The sequence below is a fragment of the Epinephelus moara genome, chromosome 16 (genome assembly GCF_006386435.1).
Source record: "Epinephelus moara isolate mb chromosome 16, YSFRI_EMoa_1.0, whole genome shotgun sequence".
NCBI classification, from domain to species: domain Eukaryota; kingdom Metazoa; phylum Chordata; class Actinopteri; order Perciformes; family Serranidae; genus Epinephelus; species Epinephelus moara.
Window position 1 is genome coordinate 44,894,716 of NC_065521.1, and position 19,667 is coordinate 44,914,382.

The 19,667-nt window shown below is 41.8% G+C and overlaps 2 protein-coding genes and 1 non-coding gene across 9 annotated transcripts in view; 1 reads left to right on the top strand and 2 right to left on the bottom strand.

Moving 5' to 3' along the window:
• Positions 1 to 8,490, top strand: part of LOC126402228 (6-phosphofructo-2-kinase/fructose-2,6-bisphosphatase-like) — a 90,520-nt gene extending 82,030 nt beyond the window's left edge. For all 3 annotated transcript variants that reach the window (XM_050064014.1, XM_050064015.1, XM_050064013.1), the window contains one exon: positions 2,065 to 8,490. In XM_050064014.1, coding sequence (XP_049919971.1) covers positions 2,065 to 2,124 — 60 coding nt within the window. In that variant the 3' untranslated portion in view covers positions 2,125 to 8,490. The remainder of the gene's footprint in view (positions 1 to 2,064) is intronic.
• Positions 8,040 to 16,696, bottom strand: ndnl2 (necdin-like 2). 5 transcript variants are annotated; one of them, XM_050064021.1, is made up of 11 exons: positions 16,598 to 16,696; positions 16,245 to 16,371; positions 15,317 to 15,436; positions 15,149 to 15,212; positions 14,412 to 14,491; positions 13,146 to 13,240; positions 12,885 to 12,964; positions 12,045 to 12,087; positions 11,767 to 11,829; positions 9,888 to 10,002; positions 8,040 to 8,786 (listed from the first exon to the last, which is right to left on the bottom strand). In XM_050064021.1, the coding sequence occupies exons 2-11, from the start codon at positions 16,293 to 16,295 to the stop codon at positions 8,691 to 8,693; spliced, it is 807 nt and encodes a 268-aa protein (XP_049919978.1). In that variant the 5' UTR covers positions 16,296 to 16,371; positions 16,598 to 16,696; the 3' UTR covers positions 8,040 to 8,690. The 5 variants fall into 5 exon arrangements, with proteins under 5 accessions (XP_049919978.1, XP_049919977.1, XP_049919980.1 ...); XM_050064020.1 differs by having other exon boundaries at positions 16,245 to 16,402; positions 16,598 to 16,695; XM_050064023.1 differs by having other exon boundaries at positions 16,245 to 16,308; positions 16,598 to 16,691.
• On the bottom strand, positions 10,740 to 10,868 carry LOC126403616 (small nucleolar RNA SNORA11). Its single transcript, XR_007571343.1, has one exon. It is a non-coding gene; the product is annotated as a small nucleolar RNA SNORA11 (small nucleolar RNA).
• Positions 16,697 to 19,667: the final 2,971 nt, after the last annotated feature.

Here is a 19,667-nt window from a genome sequence, read left to right on the forward strand (position 1 = left end):
TTCAAAACAGTAGTATCAGTGATCAAACAACACTCAGCCAGCTTCAAACATTGTACCTTATTGAAATCAGGTGTGATTATGATAGCTGATGTTGTTTACGACACAGAAACACCATAAAATATCACCAAATAAAGCCATATGAAACGTGAAAGTTATGATCCCACTTTCTAGACGGTGTATCTCAGCCAAAAATAGTGGTAGGAGTGAGACTCTTACCTTTTGTAAACCAGCTAAGTCCCCGCTACAGCTCCACATAAGATCGCGAGTAATCCTTTAACTTTTCCGGTCAAAAAAACGGCATGACATGACTTGTCACCACTCATGGTGATTTTGGACTTTGTGTGTTTAGGCTGCTCTGGTGCCAAATACATAATAAATAAAAGAAAAACAATGTTATTTTTGAAAAGTCGAGAGCTTCCTGAATCTGGCAACACCAAACATCACATGGTTTGATGACGTAGTGCGCCTGGGAGATACCATTTAACAGAGGAGGAGGGGAGCGAGGACGTCGGTGTCCTGGCGGAGTTAGAGAGGTTAAGATCTCTGAGTTTCCAATGTTTGATGACTCATCGTGCACTCTGAACAAATGATACTTTGGGTGAATAGCAGCCACAGCGCTCATATAAAACTGCACTCCACCGTTTGGGGGTTGTAGTAACAAACAGAGCAACAAGAAGAGACACAGGGAGAGATGTGTGTTTGATATCAGCGGGAAAAGCTTTGTTTTAATTTCCAATGAAATGAAGGTCTGATTCATTCATCTCCTCCTCCTCCTCCTAATCTGACAGTGAGGGAGGAGCTCAGCAGCCGACTCTGCTGAAGCTTTGTATCACCCTAAAGTCTTAAGTCCGCCCACTTGTTCGTGGTTAATGCAAAGGATTTGATTCAAATCCCTCTGTACACCGCCCTTATGTTCAGTGTCAATGGTTTGGAGTTTATGGCTGATGCTGCAGCCACAAACTCCATCACTACCTGTCTTGTGGCAGTAACTAAATGGATGAGCGATAATTTCTCAAAGTTAAACGAAGACAAAACTGAAATCCTGCTTGTCGGCCCTGAAACAAAAAGAGAAATGCTGCTTAATAATCTGGGGAATTCAACTCCCTGGATTACATCTGAGGTGACAAGTCTTGGTGTGATCCAAGATTCAGATCTGAGCTTCAAGTCCCACATTAACAAGGTGATGACATCATCATGTTTCCACCTCAGACACATCGCTAAGGTACGACCATTTCTAAATGAAAAAGATGCAGAGAAATTGATTCATGTCTTTATTTCAAGACGACTTGACGACTGTAACGCACTTTTTACTGGCCTCCCAAAAACTCCACTGACAGACTTCAGCTCATTCATAACTCTGCAGCTGTGAACCAGAACCAAGAGCAGAGAGCACATCAGGCCAGTCTGAGCTGCTCTGTTCTGACTTCCTGTTACATGTACAGTTGATTCTAAGCTCCTCCTCCTTGTGTACAAAGCCCTACATGGGCTGGGACCGAGCTACATCACTAACTCCCTTGTTAACTATTTGCCTCCGAGAACACTGCGACCATCTGCTGCTGGTTTACTGGAAGAAGATCGAGGGCGCAGCCCCAAAGCTATGAACACACCACCTATAGATCTCAGAGAAGCTGCTCGCTAAATGTTTTTAAAAGAAAGATAAAAACGTATCTGTTCACTTTAGACTTTAACTCACTCTGACTCTCCTCATACAGGTCTGAAACTCTGTTTACGCTTCACGCTGCTGCAACTCTTTAAAAATCTTACTTGATTTTATGATTTATAGTTTTACAACTCTATGATTTTATGAGTCAGTTCTGTTTTATGTCCATTCTGTCTATTTTCATGTGAAGCACTGCCCTTATTGTAAAGTACTTTGTGCTGCATGTCTTGTATGAAATGTGCCAATCACATTAAGTTTATTATTATCATTATGATTAAGAGGAAATACGTCACAGTACAGAAGCTAAGCAGAGCAGCCTGTGGTGAATTTTACTGATACATCAATGTATCAGTATTTTTGTGGATCGTGACAGCCTGACAGTGAAGTATTTGTCTCTTTCTCAGAACGTGGACGTGGACAGAGACCCGGCGCAGGCTTTAGAGACGGTCCCAGAACACATCTAGAGGACTCGGCAGGAAGCTGGTTTAATATCCGACCCCACCTCATGGAAAGTGGCCTTTTTTTAATTTAAGTAGTCGTAGTGTTCATCGGTGTGAAAGAAGAGAGAGAGACATTTCTCCCACGTCAGCCTACTTTCATTGTGAATGCACTTTATAACGCAGGGCTCAGGCCACGTGTCTGTGATATGAAGGAGAGGTTTCCTTTACTGTGAAGAATGAACTGCTGAACGCTGCCCGGACGACCAGTCTCACCGTACAGATATTCCTGAACACTATCACCTGCATGTCTCTGTCTCTGTCCGTCTTCTCTTCATCTCCTCATTACTGATGCATTAATATCTTTAAATCATTCAGTCAGTTCTTAACATGAACTGGCATGTTGTTCTGAGCCATTTTGCATCATGTTATCTTGCTTCCACAGTCACAGAGAAACATCGTGTGAGAGTCCAAATGACGGGTAAGAAGCAGAGGGTCTGTTTTTTAACTCGTAGCAGGACGTGGTCACAGTGTTGACTTTTGAGAAATACGCTTCTTGCTGAGAGTTAGATGAGAAGATCAAAACCACTCTGATGTTTGCACAGTTAGTACCGTAAAAAATAACTCAGCGGGTAATCAAGGAATGGACGCATATTCTGACTTTATGATCGCTCCAGAGGTCCCCACTTTTTTGTCATCTATTCAGTTTTATTTGTAAAGCCCAATATCACAAACAGCGTTGCCAGGTGTACGATAGTTATCGTATTTGTGCAATAATTTGGCCCTCTGTACGATGTACGATCAATAATCCCAAAAAAGGCCAAATGTATGATAATTTGACCATTTCATGAATGTGTGGTTGTAATCAGTATGCCAGAGTTTTTTTTGTGAGCCCTGAAGGCATCTGTTCCCATGTGACATGTTTCCAGCCAATCGCATTTTGCTTAGCGTGAGATATGGATGACGTTTGTCTCTGAACAATGAGCACGATTGGCTGAATGGTCAGCTGTACCATCAGCGAGAATGAGATTCAAAACGGAAGAAGAAGTAGAGGAAAAACAGAAGCAAAGAAAATGGAAAAAAGTAAACACTAGAGTGATTATATTTGCCTATAGCGCATCAGTAGGATTGTTATTTTGGTTATGACGGATGAACGATAATTTCCCTCAAAATACAATAATTTTGAGTCTCTGGTACGATACTCCTACATTTCCCACCTGGCAACGCTGATCACAAATCACAGTCTGCCTCAGAGGCTTTACAACAGACGTAGTCTCTATAAACAGACTCTACATTCAGTGAATGTAGAGTCTGTAGGCAAACCCCTGATCTTGAAGAGCGGAAGAGCCCTGGTTTCCGGTGCTAGGCTGTTTGTAGTCCGCGTGATATTGACCAATCACGTTTGAGCTGGCTGCAGTTGTTGCCAGGTTAAATGCTCCGTGCAGTGAACTAACGAGGCGGAACATAATTGGCGTCACTGCAAACTCTGAATCCATCGCAATGGTTTATCATATTTACTTATATATAAACGGAAGTCGAAAACAGAAATTCGCCTCCTCAAACTGGAATGCCAAAAAATTGGGGGTCTGCCCCCAGAGGCTGTATCGCCGTCTGCCGGAAGTCAGACGCCGAATACAGCCAATGGGTTCCCAGAATGCAGCAGACGTCACCCAAAACTCCCCTTAATCAAAAATGGTAGAAACCTCAGGAAGAGCAACTGAGGAGGGATCCCTCTCTCAGGAACGACAGATGTGCAACAGATGTCGTACAGAACAGATCAACATGATAAACGTACAGTGATCCATATGACACAATGATACAGAGAGAGATGCAGGGCAAACTGTGATGACAACAGCTACAATAAACATTAATTTTAGTAATAATATAATAATAATTGTAGTAATTTGGTAATATATGTAAGTATATTAATATATGTTAGTATATGTATGTGACAATAATCATCATATGTGTGTAATAATAACAGCAGTAGTAGGAGACATCAGGCGGGACCACGGCAGCAGCACAACCACAACCCACGATCAAGCCGTAGCTGCGAATCGAGGGAACCTGTGAGACAGTGGAGCGCAAAGGCTCCAGAGATCTCTCTTGTTTACAAGGCCGATAAATCTGAATGAATTATTTTTGGTGCTCATGGTTTCAGTAAAATTAACTGAACGATTAAATTTTGGAGAATCTCACGAGCTAACGACGTGTAGCATCTCTATACCGACAAAAGTTAAGACATTTATATTCATATGCGCGATTTAGGCAGCTAAGTCACGTTAGCTCAAGTGGGTAGCCAACAACCTGGTTTTATACATCCAAAGAACTTAATAAAAATGGGCTGGTAAAGGAGGATGGGTGTTCATTTGGGACGATAGGCTTTGCGGTATGAAGCTACAGTGAGGAGACTGTTAGCTTAACTTAGCACAGGTGTCAGCACACTTTACTATCAAAGAACCATTCAGCGTTACTAATAGGTCTAACTATGTCATTGATAGGTTTTACCACAAGCTGGCTACCCTGCAGTGAGCTGTTTATGATATAAAGTAGACTACTTTAATATTTTAGCGTCAGCAGTGAAAGCAAACAAATCTGTCCACGCACTTTGAAATTCTCTCCAGCTAGCATAGCCAGGGAGACTCAGGACGAGCCACCGCTACTGAGGTTCTACAAAATGTAAAGGAAAAGCCGTCAGTCCCATTTTCATTATGTGATATGTCAAGAAGGCTGACAGGGATATTTTTTTTATCAAATTTGGCACAAATGTTCACTTAGACTCAACAATGAACTGATTAAAATTTTGGTGGCCAAAGGTCAGTGCAACGTTGCAACCGTCTCATTCTGGTAAACGCGATATCTCAAAAAAGCCTCGACAGAGTCTCTTTAAATTTGACATAAATGTTTACTTGGACCTCTCAAGAATTTGGGGCTAAAGGTCAAGGTCACTGTGATCTTTCTTCTGTCTCGTCCTCATTAACGTGATACCTCAAGAGGGCCTTGAGGGAGTTTCCTCAAATTTGGCAAAAACGTCCACTTTGACTCAAGAATGAACTGATAATAATTTGATGGTCAAAAGTCGCTGTGACCTAACAAAACATGTTTTTGCCCATAATTCATGAATTCATACTCTCATTATGACAAAATTTCACACAAATGTCTAAATATAAAATAAAAATATGAAGTGATGGCATTTTATATCAAAAAGGTCAAAGGTCAGCGTCACTGTGACATCATTATAGTCTGCAAAAACACATTTCTGGCCATTACTAAATGTCATATCAGAAGGGGGGGGGGGCAGGCATTTGGTCAGTGATGAATTGGTTACTCTAATCTTGGCAATTGAGGCGTACAACTGCAGAGCGGTAATTCTAATTTTATGTTTTAAATTACGCATTGTTTACGTCCATGTTTACTAGCTGTTTGTTTTATTTTATACTGACTTTGTTGACGAATTACTGTACTTCCTCTTGGTGCTACAAATTAAACCAACAGCAGGATGTGAATCGTGAAAACGTTGTTCCGTAGCGCCACTAGTGGTCAAAAACTTCATAGGATACCTTTTGATTAGCGTAGCCTGGGAGAGCAATAAGAAGTACAGTTTCCTCAGGGGCTCATGTCTTTTAAGAAACCTGTGATTTTTGCACAAAACAAATGAGATATAAAGTGTTAATTTGTGAGCTTTCAAGGTGCTGGTTGGTGGAGTTTGATATATCCAGACAGAGCCAGGCTATCTTTATGCTAAGCTAAGCTAACAGCTTGCTGGGCCGAGCCTCATATTTACCACACAGAAATGACAGTGGATCGATCATCTCATCAAACTCTCAGCAGGAAAGCAAGTAAGTGTATTTCCAAACTATTCCTCAAACTTGAACCAGCCTGTAATACTGAGTCATTTCATGTCACAGGAGGTACATCATGTAAGTGTCCACATCACACTGGTGACTGGTTTTTGGGTGGATGTTCATCACATTGGAGACAGAGAGAGCAGGTCGGCGTAGTCATGGTGTTGACTTTGGTATAAATGCTGGGTGCAAACATCCCACAATCCTTTGAGGGTAAAACTAATGGAACCATTAGGCACTTTAACTGCCCAGATACCATGACGTGCCTCACACGAGTCAAATAAACAGGATTATTCTATGCACCCTCCGCACACAGACACACACACTGGAGGCAGACGTACAGTGTGTGTGTCCGCAGTGTGTTTTTAACTGACATCAGTCATTTTAATAAGTTACCTGAGGGATCTGGTGCAGTGTGTTAGTGTTTTTTAACAGGTTTACTTGGAGCTTAAGTTTTTGGGGCCTGTAGCACAAAGCAATCTGGACTCAGTCTGGCCTCTTTGATTCTGGGTAAATAATATCATGAAGCTGGTTATAAAACAACTCTGTCAGCGTTAGAGGCAAAGTTATTTATTCACTTATTCTTGAGTAGTGAGAAAAAAACGTTATTTTTCAGGGTTTTGATTTTTTTTAAAATATATTTTAAAAGAGTTTCGACTGTTAAACCTTGTTTTGGGTCAACCTCCCGGTGATTTGATTTTTATACCTTCAAGCTGGTGACAGTCATGGCTGGAGGCATCATGTTTTTTACATTGTCCGTCCATTATCTCACAAACACCTTGAGGGAATTTTTTTTTTAAATTTGGCAAACGTCCACTTGGACTCAATGAACTTGGAAGTCAGAGTGTGTCTCAAATCACATAATTCTGTTCATACACTTTAGTGTACACTTCTTGTGTGGTGCACTAATTTCAACAGGGTAGTGTTGTCTCACATCGTGCACTGCTGTTTGGCACTTACCAGAAGGGACAAAACGGTGACTTGCAAACAGGCGGTGGAGCATTATTGCCAACATTTGACCGCTGTCTCTGCCCACACATAAACCAAACTTACGCCATTGCCACTGTAGCTAGCAGCAAGTTAGCTAGCTGGCAAATGCTAATGTTAGCTTGCAAGCTTACATTAGCACTTGCATTATTGTTCGCGGTACCATCAGTACAGACCCAACAAACAGTTTTGGTACTTCGTGCAAAAAACGTGTAACGCACAGGCTTCTTGTTGTCCCCATCTGCTGTGTCAAAAGTTGAGAAGTTGGCGACCGTTGAGGTTGAGTAGTGTCCATCATTCCACACTCAACTTTTAGACCCAGAACTTTGTGCACTAAAAATATTAAGTGTTTCGTACAGAAGTCTGAGATTTGAGACACACTGAAAGGCTGTGTCCTTGCCGCAGCAGCCGCAGCTTCGATTCCAGCCCACGGCCTTTTGCTGCATGTCATCCCTTCTCTCCCTCCCCCTTTTCACGCCTGAAATGGCCCATCAAATACAAGCAAAAGAGCCACACACACACACACACACACACAAAGAATTCAAAAGCTTATTATGACAAAATTCTGATTCTGATGTGTGATGACATTTTATATTCAAAAGGTGAGAGGTCAGCTTCAGCATGACATCATCATGTTTTGCAAAAACACTTTTCTCAGTGTCATATCTCAGGAACAGAAGCGGAGACATTTGGTCAGATACTGAATTATTGTCGGGGGGTGATGTGTGTAAAGCATCTGTGTTTTCACAGACATGGATGTAAAGTATAACTGCGAGTCGACTGGTTCTCGGAGGCGTAAACCACGAGGGGGTTATTCTAGTTTTAAATGGTGGGCTTCAACAAATAAAGCAGTGTGGCGCGTCTTGTGTTTTGCAGCTTATCTTACAAAAAGCGCTCTGTCTGATCGGGACCGAGTGGTGCAGTTACCATGGTGATCTGATGCTTTTAGAAGTGAACCAGCTTCATGATACCTGAGTTAAACCCACAGTCAGCCAGCTAACACACTAATCTAATCAGGCTTGGTGCTACAGGCCCCCAGGTGTGTGCTTCTTTCTTTGTGTCACCTGGGGGAGCAATAAAAAACAAAATCTTCTCAGGGGACCTTAATTTAAAAAAAAAAGAAAAAAGAAAAGGTTGCCAGCACACAGTACAGTGTAAATACTTGCTTGTACTTCTTACCACAGTGTGTGATGAGTATCAGTCAGAAAACTAGGATCTTAACTATCAAGCCGTCCTTTGAAACACTTGTTCAGTTCTTAAAGTCAGTGGTAACAAATCCACAGTGTCGAACCAGTGAACTCGTGCTGTCTCTTTTCTGTATGTACATGTGCAATGGTGCCTGTGTGTCCTGTTATACGTAGCGAGTGGGATATAAGAGAGACAAGAACACAGTCCTGTCTAACAGTAATGAGTGTATGTGAGAGAAATGAATGAAAAGACAGTGTTAATAAATGCAATCACTGATGTAGAATCTAATGTAAAAAGGATTTTATTTTCTGAACTTGAACAAAGAACTGTTATCTTTAAAGTCCAGGCAATAAAATAAAAAATGAATACCTGACTAATTGTGTGTCATATTAAATGTCATTAGACTAAAAGCTAAAGTATGAAGATATGAACTGATAGTTTAAACAGACTCCTTGGCTTTGTAACAGTAGATTCATCTTCGCTGTACACAAATTAAAAAAGAAAAGATGCAGCTTCTCTCTTCCAGCATCAACAACCAAAATAAATTTAAAAAAAGTATTCTCAGTAGCAGAGTTATCTTTGGCTGCTGGTGCTGGGCTGTGTGGAGCTGGAGACGGAGTGGGCCTCTCTGTACTGCTGGCTCCAGCTCTGAGGGTCCTGTTCATGAAGCTGACATCAAACACCAAATCTTCATTAGGTACAAATACCAAGTTTACATGAAGCAAAGCAGTCGTTCCCTCCAGGATTCTGTCGGCTGTTTTTGGACTTGTTGCAGCCTGATTTCACAGCTGCTTCTCTAAAGCAGGATTTATACTTTTACGTCCAATGGATGCCGCACCTACTGCGTATCCTACACCGTAACCCACGCACTAACATGATGCACACCTCTCCAGAAATGTAACTACACGTCACAGCGACACAGACCTCCTGTCTGTCTCTGTAAGCTGAAACCATTTCCCTCAGTGGAAACCAAACTTTTATTTACTTTAATTTCACAGATAAGAAACAATAAATTGTGAAGACAATAAAGCCTCCACAAAAATAGCATTTTAAGTCTTGTGTGTTATTTATCCTGGCTTCATATTAACAGAGGGAATCTCTGCTAGGCTAGTTTATACAACGTAAAATGCCATAGACTTGTGCTAATAACGTTAGCATGTTGTATTTGTGGGGAAAATGTGTTCAGATAAAGTTTGTGAATGCTGCGAGTTATAGTGAAGCTGATTTGTGTACTTGTGTTTGAAATTGTCTCTATTAAGCCATGTTTAATGTGTGTTTAATGTGTGTTTAGAATGAACTAAGCTTTACAGCTCTTCACAGAAACCTTGACACTGACTAGTGTTTTGGAGGTGTAACTGCAGTGACAGACACACCACTGTACAAGTATAAATGGTCACAACGGCCCTACGTAAACGCGTAAGCTAAGGCACATGCTTGGGGTCTGCATAGAGCTGACACACAAGTACAAATCTGCCTTTAGCTCTGTCACTGTGTCTCTGTGACTGTGACTCTGAGCTCCGGTCCAGCAGGACTCTCCTGATAAACATAGTGAGGAGAATCATACGCTGTGTACAGTCCTACAATTAAATGAGATTTTACCTGTTTTAAATATAAATTTTGGTTAAGTTGCAGTGATTAGCAACATTTTAGGAGGATTGGCTGAATTTGTATCATCTGATGCGACATCCTGGAAGGACTGACCAGCAGTGTGCTCTGTTTGTGATCAGATGAGAGTTGATGTTTTTACTAACATGACACACAGATACTTACTTCACCCATGAACTCCAGGATTTTGGCTTTCGACACTTCAACTTCAGCACGTTGACCCCATCGGAATTCGTGCTCCACCGGCTCTGTGTGAGGGATTCGCCCGTACTCCAGGTACCTGCACACACACACGCTTACCATTTGTGGCCTAGTGCGAAATATGCTTCTCTGCACATTCATGAACAAGTTTAAATGTGTGTGTGTGTGTGTGTGTGTTTTATATATAACTTTCAAATAATGTATGTAGAAGTAATCCTCCCTGTGAGCGACAACCCTCTGTTACTCTGTTTCCTCGGTTTTTTTCTATTTCGTTAGAAGCTGACATCAACTTGTGCCGTTTTTGATGTCATCTGCTTCAGGCTTACTGCATGCTAACATCAGGTAAACATGTAATCTTAGTTGCTGTTAATTTCTCCCAAATTTTGGCTCATATTCCTGCTGGACTGTGTTTAGAAGCATGTTTTATTTTATTTGATTTTTCACATGCATTTGATTTTTGTCTGCAGTGACAGTGCAGAGACATTGAAATATAGACGAGCTGGGAACGCTGACCAATCAGAGCAGACTGGGTTTTTTCGGGGGTGGGCGTCTCAGACAGGGTGAGGAAAAATAAGGTGTTTATTGAACATTAAAGTGTGTAAACGTGTTCTAGCAGAAACATTAAACTGTGAAGCTGAAAATAAGCAGAACAGGTTCTGTTTGGCTAACTGCTGAATAAAGCTCAGCATCTAAAGAAGCGTACACGTCTCAGCATGTTTCAGTCTCGGTCAGTGTGTGATGTAGAATTTAAGCAGGGGTTTAAATTGTAAACAGTTAATGTACAACATTAGTATTCACTGTGACAGCTGTGTATGAAGATGTTTGGAGTCAGTGCAGGCCCAGCCGCCCTGCTGCTGCAGCTGGTCTCTTCACTCTCCTGTTTCTCTGTGGTGTGGTATAAACCAGAGTCTATGGTCTGACAGACACTGGCTCTGAACACACCAGTGACCCCGGCAGGGGCTTGAACCTGCGACTTTGTGGTCACAGGCCTACTGGATTAGATGACTGAGCTATCGCCTGGATAGACCTGCACGGGCTGGGTATTCACACCTTCAGCAGGAGGGGGAGGGGAGGCACCATCAGTGTGTTTACATGCACAGGTAATCAGGTTACAGTCTGTGGTAAACTGATTACTTATTGATCACAGTAGTGGGGGGTTTAAGAAACCTGACTTCAAGAAACAATCCGTATGTTTACAAGATCTGAAGTTACCTGTCCAATAGCATTAAATGTGTAAGAGAAGAAGAAGCCGGTAACAACATGGAGAAATCTACATCCAGAGCCGTGACTTTTTGGACGGACCAAATGTACAGAGCTGTAAAGTTGTCCACCATGGTAGCAGTTAGCAGCTAGCTAACCGTAGCTAACTTGTTTGTCCATTGTTTGGTCTGTGACGTAATAGGTCAACAGGAAAAAGGTCCAATACAAACAAGCTGAAAGGGGGCATATCTCCACCTATCGTAGAGGAGTCGCACATACTTGGCTCAATAAATGGATTCCCCTCCCGTGCTTGTATACTGGGACAAGGACAGTAGGCCAGTTAGATGTCCTCGTCCAGCTGTAACTGTAGCTCCACTTCACTGTTACCATGGAAACAGACTGACAGCTTTCCCTCATGCAAATCAGGATATAGCGTCTTGTATCAACACAGTCAAACAAACAAGTAACGGTTCCAACAGAAGGTAAGCTCCATGTATGGAATGAAGGAATTTACACAGGTTGTAAATGTGCCGTCTGACTACCTGTGTAACCAGTTCACCTGTGTGCATGTAAACAAACTGAAAGGAAGTGAAGGCCTTTTTCACACTGAACTGAACAGAAAAGAAAAGTGTTGACTCTTTACCTTTGGCGCACAAACTCGTCTGTGACCACCTTCTTTACATCACCAAAGTCTTCGTGTTTCTCTCTGGAGAGATTTTGCATCGTCACAATAACAGAGAATAAATAAAAAAACAAAAAGACAACATCCAAAGTCATTATAATCAGGTGCAAACGACACAAACACACATGTATTTAGTTTTTCTAACAAGGTTCCTTCACATTTTCCATTTTAAAATTTCTGACTTTTCTTCTTTTCCATAGTGTGGAGGAACCCTGTTTTAAACACAGCTCTGGTCTTACCCGGGGTCAACACGGAGTTTCTTAAGAGTGTTCCAGATGAGGTCTGTAGCACAAAACACAACCAGACAATTTTTCACATGGGGTGTTTAACACACACACACACACACACACACATTATTACAACAAAATGGAACAGTGAATGGACTAATAAGGGCTCATTTATGCTCAACATTAGATACCAAGATGGACGGCGCCTTCTGTTCGTGCTCTGCGTTCATTTTGTCTGTATTTGTTTTCTGAAAGCTTACAGATTGTGGGGTGTGGGGGGCCAGTGAGATACAACTGTACGACGAATTTCAATAATGACGTAAAGGAAAAAATAAATAAATTATATAAGAATTCTCTGTCCTCATATCACAATGTATATAACAGCCGCTCAGACTGCCGCCATCTACAATGCTGCCACAGTTAAAAGGTACATTATTAGAAGTTCCTCCACCGTCGCCTCGTTTGTTGTCGTCAGAAACCTTTGACTCCGCTCTCTAGTGCCATCTGTTGGCTGTTTTTGCCCCAACATTAAGGACACATGGAGGTATGAGGACAGGGACGTTTACAAAAATCATAAAAAAGAGGTGGCGACACGCACATCCCAAAGAAAATTTCAATTGGGCGCTGGATCAAAAAACTCAAGTGAAGACGATGAAGAAGAAAGAGCTCCCATTACTTCATTCGTGACGTTTTGAGCATGCAGGCTCTTCCTCAGACGTGTTCGAACAGGGATGTTTACAACATTTAAAACGGACACATCTGTTTTAGTACATAAAGCGAGTATAAATGAGCCGTCAGACTGTTGAACAGACACCTGTTTGGAGGGAACGATCGTTGAAAGCTTTCACTCACTTTCTCTGACAACGCCTCCTTTCATGAAAATAACACTCAGGATCACAAACAGCAGACCCATCTTTGGATTGGTGGGGCTACTACACACACACACACACACACACACACACACACACACACACAGAGAAAACAAAAGGTTTTTCAACAAGTAAGTTCGACAATGGTGAAAACAGTTAATACCAAATACTGAGATAATTGTAATTGATTGATGCAGTAACGTTAATAACAAAGATATATAAATATATGTCTGCAGACACTCACTTGATCGGTGAGGTCCCCTCGACCGTCTCCAGCTTATTGATGAGTATGTACATGTGATTTTTGGCGTCGATTTCAACCATTTTAAGGCCAAAAACCTGTTTCAAACAGTTTAAAAAAAAAAAAAAAAAAAGCAGCACTGTGACGGTGTTTAGTTTTAAGGTGAAATTTATACACATTAATTTTATTTGTAACAAAACTGTGAAGTCATCAGCAAATTACAAAGTTTTGTAAATGTTTCTTGTTTATTAACTCTAAATTATTCTATGAGCTATCCTATTTGATTTATGGTAATGTTTGGGCAAATATGTACTGCAAAAATCTGCAGCAAGTCATTTGCTGCAAAAACAATTTGTAAGATTGGAGACTTTCTCCAATTTTAATGAGGTTTCATTGTTATGGAAACTGACTCTTCTCTCAGTATATGATATCAATATTCATCAGATATGTGTGTTTACTTTCAATCAGTTTTATTTATAAAGCCCAACATCACAAATCACAATTTGCCTCACAGGGCTTTACAGCATACAACATCCCTCTGTCCTTTGGACCCTCACAGCGCATCATCATTTAGCAGTTTCTTAATTTGTAATTCCCAAATTCATTCATATAATACGAGACAGGTTCATCAGCTCCACCTTCTTCTTTACAAAACCAAACATGGTCAGTCCTTCCTCAGATATCATGGTGCACAGATTTGAAACACCAAAGTACATTTTGTCAAGAGCTCTTTATCCTTAAAAAAACGAAATGGAAATTATCTTTANAAACCAAACATGGTCAGTCCTTCCTCAGATATCATGGTGCACAGATTTGAAACACCAAAGTACATTTTGTCAAGAGCTCTTTATCCTTAAAAAAACGAAATGGAAATTATCTTTAAATTTAATATGATGTCAAATTATCTCGACTTCTTTTTTCTCTGTACTATGTTCTCTGTTTGTTTTTTATTGGATTATTTCTCGCTGCCTGCTCAGCGTGCTTCCTGCTGTCATTTATCTTTTGTTGTATTTTTCTGTATACTGTTAGTTCAGTTCTTTTGTCTACTTTTCTCCCTTTTTTGTCGTTGTCTTTTTTCTCCTCATGTTGAGGGCAGGTATGTTTGTATAAACCTGGTGCTTCTTGACCTCTCCTGACACATTTCTTATTTGTTAGTATTTGGATTGTATGCTTTTATATGTGTGCAAACAAAATAATCTGATATATTTATATATTCCTTTATGTTAAGCTGATGAAGCATCGCCACTGATCCTCTCAGTCTGAACAGACCTGGTCAAAAGTACGTGACGCTCTCTTCATGATCTCAGGGTAGATGTTTCTGTACTCTTTCACCACGTGTTTCACGAGGTCTGAAAAGACAAAGAAGAGAAATCATTATTGACGTAGTCTGACTCACTGGATGTAGACTGTGGCTGTTTAGGCCAGCACTGTTCCTCCCCTCCTCTCCTCTATCTGTGTGTTACTGTCCAATCCCCTTCTCTACAGCAAACAAAAACAACAACTATAATAAGCTCTGAATCCGAGACAGCATCACAACTATTTTTGCAATTTTCACTTGCTCCTGCAATTTCACTGGACAAAAAAAACCTGTGCCTGTAAACAGTCCAACATGAATCACAATTTTAAAGAAGAGCTGCCGTGAAATCAGACAATCCCAAAACAGCCCAGGACATCACGGGAGAAGTGAAATACAAGTGAGCAAGAGCAGAGCATCAAGGCAGAATGATAATGCGTGCTTACAGACGTTTCTCTTGTGTTGACACAGTGCTGTGGAGACAAGTCTGACTACGCTCGACTATTATTCATGAATGAAAACATAAGTTGCACTATTTATTTTATATTTGTGTGTCTTACGGTTCCTTTACCAACAAAAACCCTGGTCTTAGATCACATTATGAGACACGTCCACCAGTTGCCAATTCAAAGGTTTCGCCTCGCGTCACATAGTGTGACAGGTGATAAACTTGTGTCTGTTGTTACTGCAGTGTGGGTATCTGCAGATGTACCTGCTCTGCGCACAGGAATCTTCTTTTGGTCCCTCACCAAGAAGTACTGCACCACCTCAGCTGTCTGCAGGACATGAACAAGGTGTGTGAATAAAACATTTCAAAAGGAAAAAAAATCAGTTTTGTAATTATTTAAAAAACAAAATCACTTGAATGTGTGTCTGTTACCTTCTGGTCGACCTGTGCAGGTGTGAGCTTCTCCAGCCCTCTCTGGACCTGTGTCGTACTCGGCTGAGTGAAGGTTGTGTCATCATCATCATCCAGAGACACTACAGGGCCCGAATGCCTCTGCATGCAAAAAACTTGAGCTGAAATCATTGTCAAACAGTCCAACACAACCTCATGGTCATGATCATTAACAGAAGGTATAATACTCAGCATCCTGTCGCTCTGACAGACAACTCAGATGAACTGTGTCCACCCCAAATGGCTTTTGTACTTATAGAGCGGGGACTGTTTTTCTGTGTTGTATGTGATAGTTAATGGACCATCTTTGGTTTTTAAACTGCTGCTCAAACAAAACAGGCAATATTAAGGTGTCACATAATTTTGGAACATAAAACAGCAAACTTCACTGAAAACTACTAACTACTCAGTCCAGCACAGTGCATGATGGGAAATGTGGGCGTCCCCACATTATACAGTCAACACTCTAAAGTGAAACGGGTAATCATGAACTGAGTGGGGACTCACTGAGATAGGTTGGCCTGTGTCAAATAATCATTTTTTTAGACAATAAAAGTGGTTATTTTTTTAAACCTTATCTTTAATATTTGGAACTAAATTAAACACGTGAATTCATGCTTGGTCACATGACGAGAATAACGTCTGAAACACGGGATGTAAGTGCTACCTGTGCGAATATGTACTGTGTTTTAGGATTCTTTGACATACAGCTACACTAACAGTTAGCCTGCCATGGAGCATGCTAATTCAGCAGTTACCATGGTTACTGAGCTGGGATTCATATGAGCCACGGTAATGGGATGGATCTCTCACATAAACTAACGAGACCTATTAAAATAAACCAGGCTTTCCTTTATCCGCCGTCACAGTTCACCCCTACAGTCTCCTGCCATCAGCAGTGTGGACTCACCTTACTCTGAGAGGAGCTCTGTGTGTTGGACAGCCTCTTTCTCTGCGTCATGGCGACACGCTGCCTGATAAACACAATCCGATATAACCACGGTCAGCTCAGGCTCAGCTCTGTGGGCTTCATTCAGCTTCAAAACAAACCAAGAACAGCAACTGCAGCTGGGATTAAACGGGACCGGAGGACACGGAAGTAACAACCGTTAATGCTAAAGTAACGTTAGCTTCGGTAACTTTAGAGCTAATTAGCTGCTTTAAATCAAAACGTACTAAATCAACATTCACTTCTCTGTTTCCGCAGACTGCACTAACGCTGTCAGAGTAATAAAGACCGGCTCAGTGTGAATATCCACTTACTTTGCTTTAATACAAACTCCTCTGCCGTTTCTAAACTGTCAAATTCCCGCTGGTGCGGTTTTGAGTCGCCTGTTGATGACGTAAAAGGGCGCGATGCTGTTTTTCTTCTTTTTCTTTGGTTTTTGAGGCGGTTGACATTCACAACGTTGTATTACCGCCATCTACTGGATTTAAACTAAAGCCTCCAATATGACGATATGAAAATACATTTTATTCATGTCGCACCTTTTAAACACAGTTACACAATGCTTTACGATAAACCTAAACACATTTAGAACACAGGGAGAGTGAAACAAACTAAAATGTCATTAAATGTCACCGAAGTAAAAGATAAAATAAAAGAAGATAAAATAAAACAAAACAAAAATAAATTATAATGTCAGCCAAATATGAATGAATTATTTAAAAAAAAAAAGTCAATAAAAAAGAGACAGCTCAGAAAAAAATCAGGATATGCTTTCCAACAGGAGTTCGTCTTTGGAGAGACTTAAAAAAGACAGTGACTCAGGGTGTTTTCACACTTGGTCCTTTTCAGCCCTCTAAACAGACTCAGAACTGTGACTCAGCATTTTTTGCACATATGTTGTCCCTTGTCACCAATGTTTGTGACCTTCATGGACAGGATTGCGAGGTGCAGCTGGGGGGAGGAAGGGGTCCGTTTTGGGGACCACAGAATTGCATCCCTGCTTTTCGCAGGTGATGTGGTTCTGTTGGCTCCATCACACCGTGACCTCCAGCATGCACTGGGGCATTTTGCAGCCGAGTGTGAAGCAGTTAGGATGAGACTCAACCTCTAAGTCTGAGGCCATGGTCCTCTGTCGGAAACCGGTGGTTTGCCCTCTCCAGGTTGGGGGAGAGTTACTGCCTCAAACAAGGGAGTTCAAGTATCTTGGGGTCTTGTTCACGAGTGAGGGTAGAATGAAGTGTGAGATGGATCGGCGGGTCGGTGCGGCTTCTGCAGTGATGCGGGCGCTGCGCCGGTCCGTCGTGGTGAAGAGGGAGCTGAGCCGGAAAGCAAAGCTTTCAATTTACTGGTCCATCTACGTCCCAACCCTCACCTATGGTCATGAACTCTGGGTAGTGACTGAAAGAATGAGATCGCAGAAAGAAGCGGTGGAAATGAGTTTCCTCCGTGGGGTGTCTGGGCTCAGCCTTAGAGATAGGGGGAGGAGCTCGGACATCCGGAGGGAGCTTGGAGTAGAGCCGCTGCTCCTTCGCGTCGAAAGGGGTCAGTTAAGGTGGTTCGGGCATCTGATCAGGATCCTCCTGGGCCCCTCCTGTTGGAGGTGTTCCAGACACATCCCACTGGTAGGTAGACTCACAAGTCAGTCTTTAGATGCTTTGCTTAACTAAAGACTGATGTCTTTCTCCCTGATTTTGTGTTTAGATGGGCGGATACAATTTCAGAGTTTAAAAAAACTCCCTACTTTGCAGAACCAATAGTAAATCCGCAGGGCGGTCCTTCGGTGGCTCGCTGAACTCTTGTGCTCGTAAACACAGTCCGACTGCATTAAAAGTTTTAAACAAAGTCGCTGTAAGTCCTTCATTTCCACAATCTTGTGGACTGAGCACACGTTTGATAAAATGGAGTTAAATCTCTCGGCATCCATTTTCAAGCTCTCTGTGTGTTTGTTTCCTTGCGGACGAAAAAAGGAGGAGGACACATTTCCGAGAAGGCGTGTCCTTTTAAAAAATGCAAGAGGCGTTGTTTTGTTGCCGGCCGTTTTCTCTGGTTTGTTAAACACACTTTAGAAAGGAGTGTCCCCAGACTATCAGAAGGCGGAGATCTCTGATTGTCTGGTGGCGAGACTAACTGGTAGGAGGCCCCAGGGCAGACCCAGGACACACTGGAGGTGGTCAAGACAGTACATGTACAATAGTGTGCACTGGGGCCCTTCATAATAGCGTGCATCATTTAATTGAACAGTTTTTCAGTACATTTATAGATTGTATATCGTATGAATATCATGTTGTTTAAGTTAGCTATTCATTATAAGATAGCTTTGAAGACAGGTATATTTCGAAGGTGACAATCTGAATCACTTACAAGGGCCCGCTGTTTCTCTGGTCCCCTCCACCCCAGGGGCCTCAGTGCAATTGTACTGCCTGCACTGTCTTTATTAACACCCCTGTCACAAGGCTAAAATATGTTTACAGATTTTGTTTTGATTATTTTTGGTCAAAAATGGTTCTTTTGATAGAAAAGTTTTCTGACCCCTGCTCTCGGCTGTTTCAAAGCACTGTTGCAGGAATTTAGCACGCAGTCATCTGTGTGCCAGTGTCAGGGTGTATCTCAGCTGGTCTTTGCTATCATGTGTAGCTGCCCCTGTTTTATGTTTCTATGGTTCACTGATAGCATTAACATACTGTACCTTTTTGGCTTTTCTTTGTAGTAATCTCATTAGGTGTTTTATTTTGCTTGTTTTAGAGCTGTATATTTTTATTTTGTATTTTAGTTCTACACTAACCAGCCACTTTATTAGGTACACCTTGCCGGTACCAGGTTGGACCCCCTTTTTATGGTGTCATAGATTCAACAAGGTGCTGGAAACAATACTCTGAGATTTTGGTCCATATTGACATGATGACATCACACAGTTGATCCATGATGAGAATCTCCCGTTCCAGCACATCCCAAAGGTGCTCTATTGGACTGAGATCTGGTGACTGTGGAGGCCATTGGAGTACAGTGAACTCATTGTCATGTTTGAGATGATGTGAGCTTTGTGACATGGTGCGTTATCCTGCTGGAAGTAGCCATCAGAAGATGGGTACACTGTGGTCATAAAGGGATGGACACGCTCAGCAACAATACTCAGGTAGGCTGTGGTGTTTAAACCATGCTCAGTTGGTACTAAGAAAATCTCCCCCACACCATTACACCACCAGCAGCAGCCTGAAGCGTTGATACAAGGCAGGATGGATCCATGCTTCCATCTGAATGTGGTTTTTCCAATCTTCTATTGTCCAGTTTTGGTGAGAAAACCCGTGTGAATTGTAGCCTCAGTTTCCTGTTGTTAGCTGACAGGAGTGGCACCTGGTGTGGTCTTCTGCTGCTGTAGCCCATCTG

Bases quoted from the DNA above. Each gene is read 5' to 3' on its own strand.
- ndnl2 (XM_050064021.1), bottom strand. From the start codon at position 16,295: ATGACGCAGAGAAAGAGGCTGTCCAACACACAGAGCTCCTCTCAGAGT. The intron at 13,241-14,411 runs GTCTGTTCAGAC...TGTTTGAAACAG, and splicing joins CGTCACGTACTTTTGACCAG to GTTTTTGGCCTTAAAATGGT. The intron at 12,088-12,884 runs GTGAGTGAAAGC...TTTGTGCTACAG, and splicing joins AGGAGGCGTTGTCAGAGAAA to ACCTCATCTGGAACACTCTT.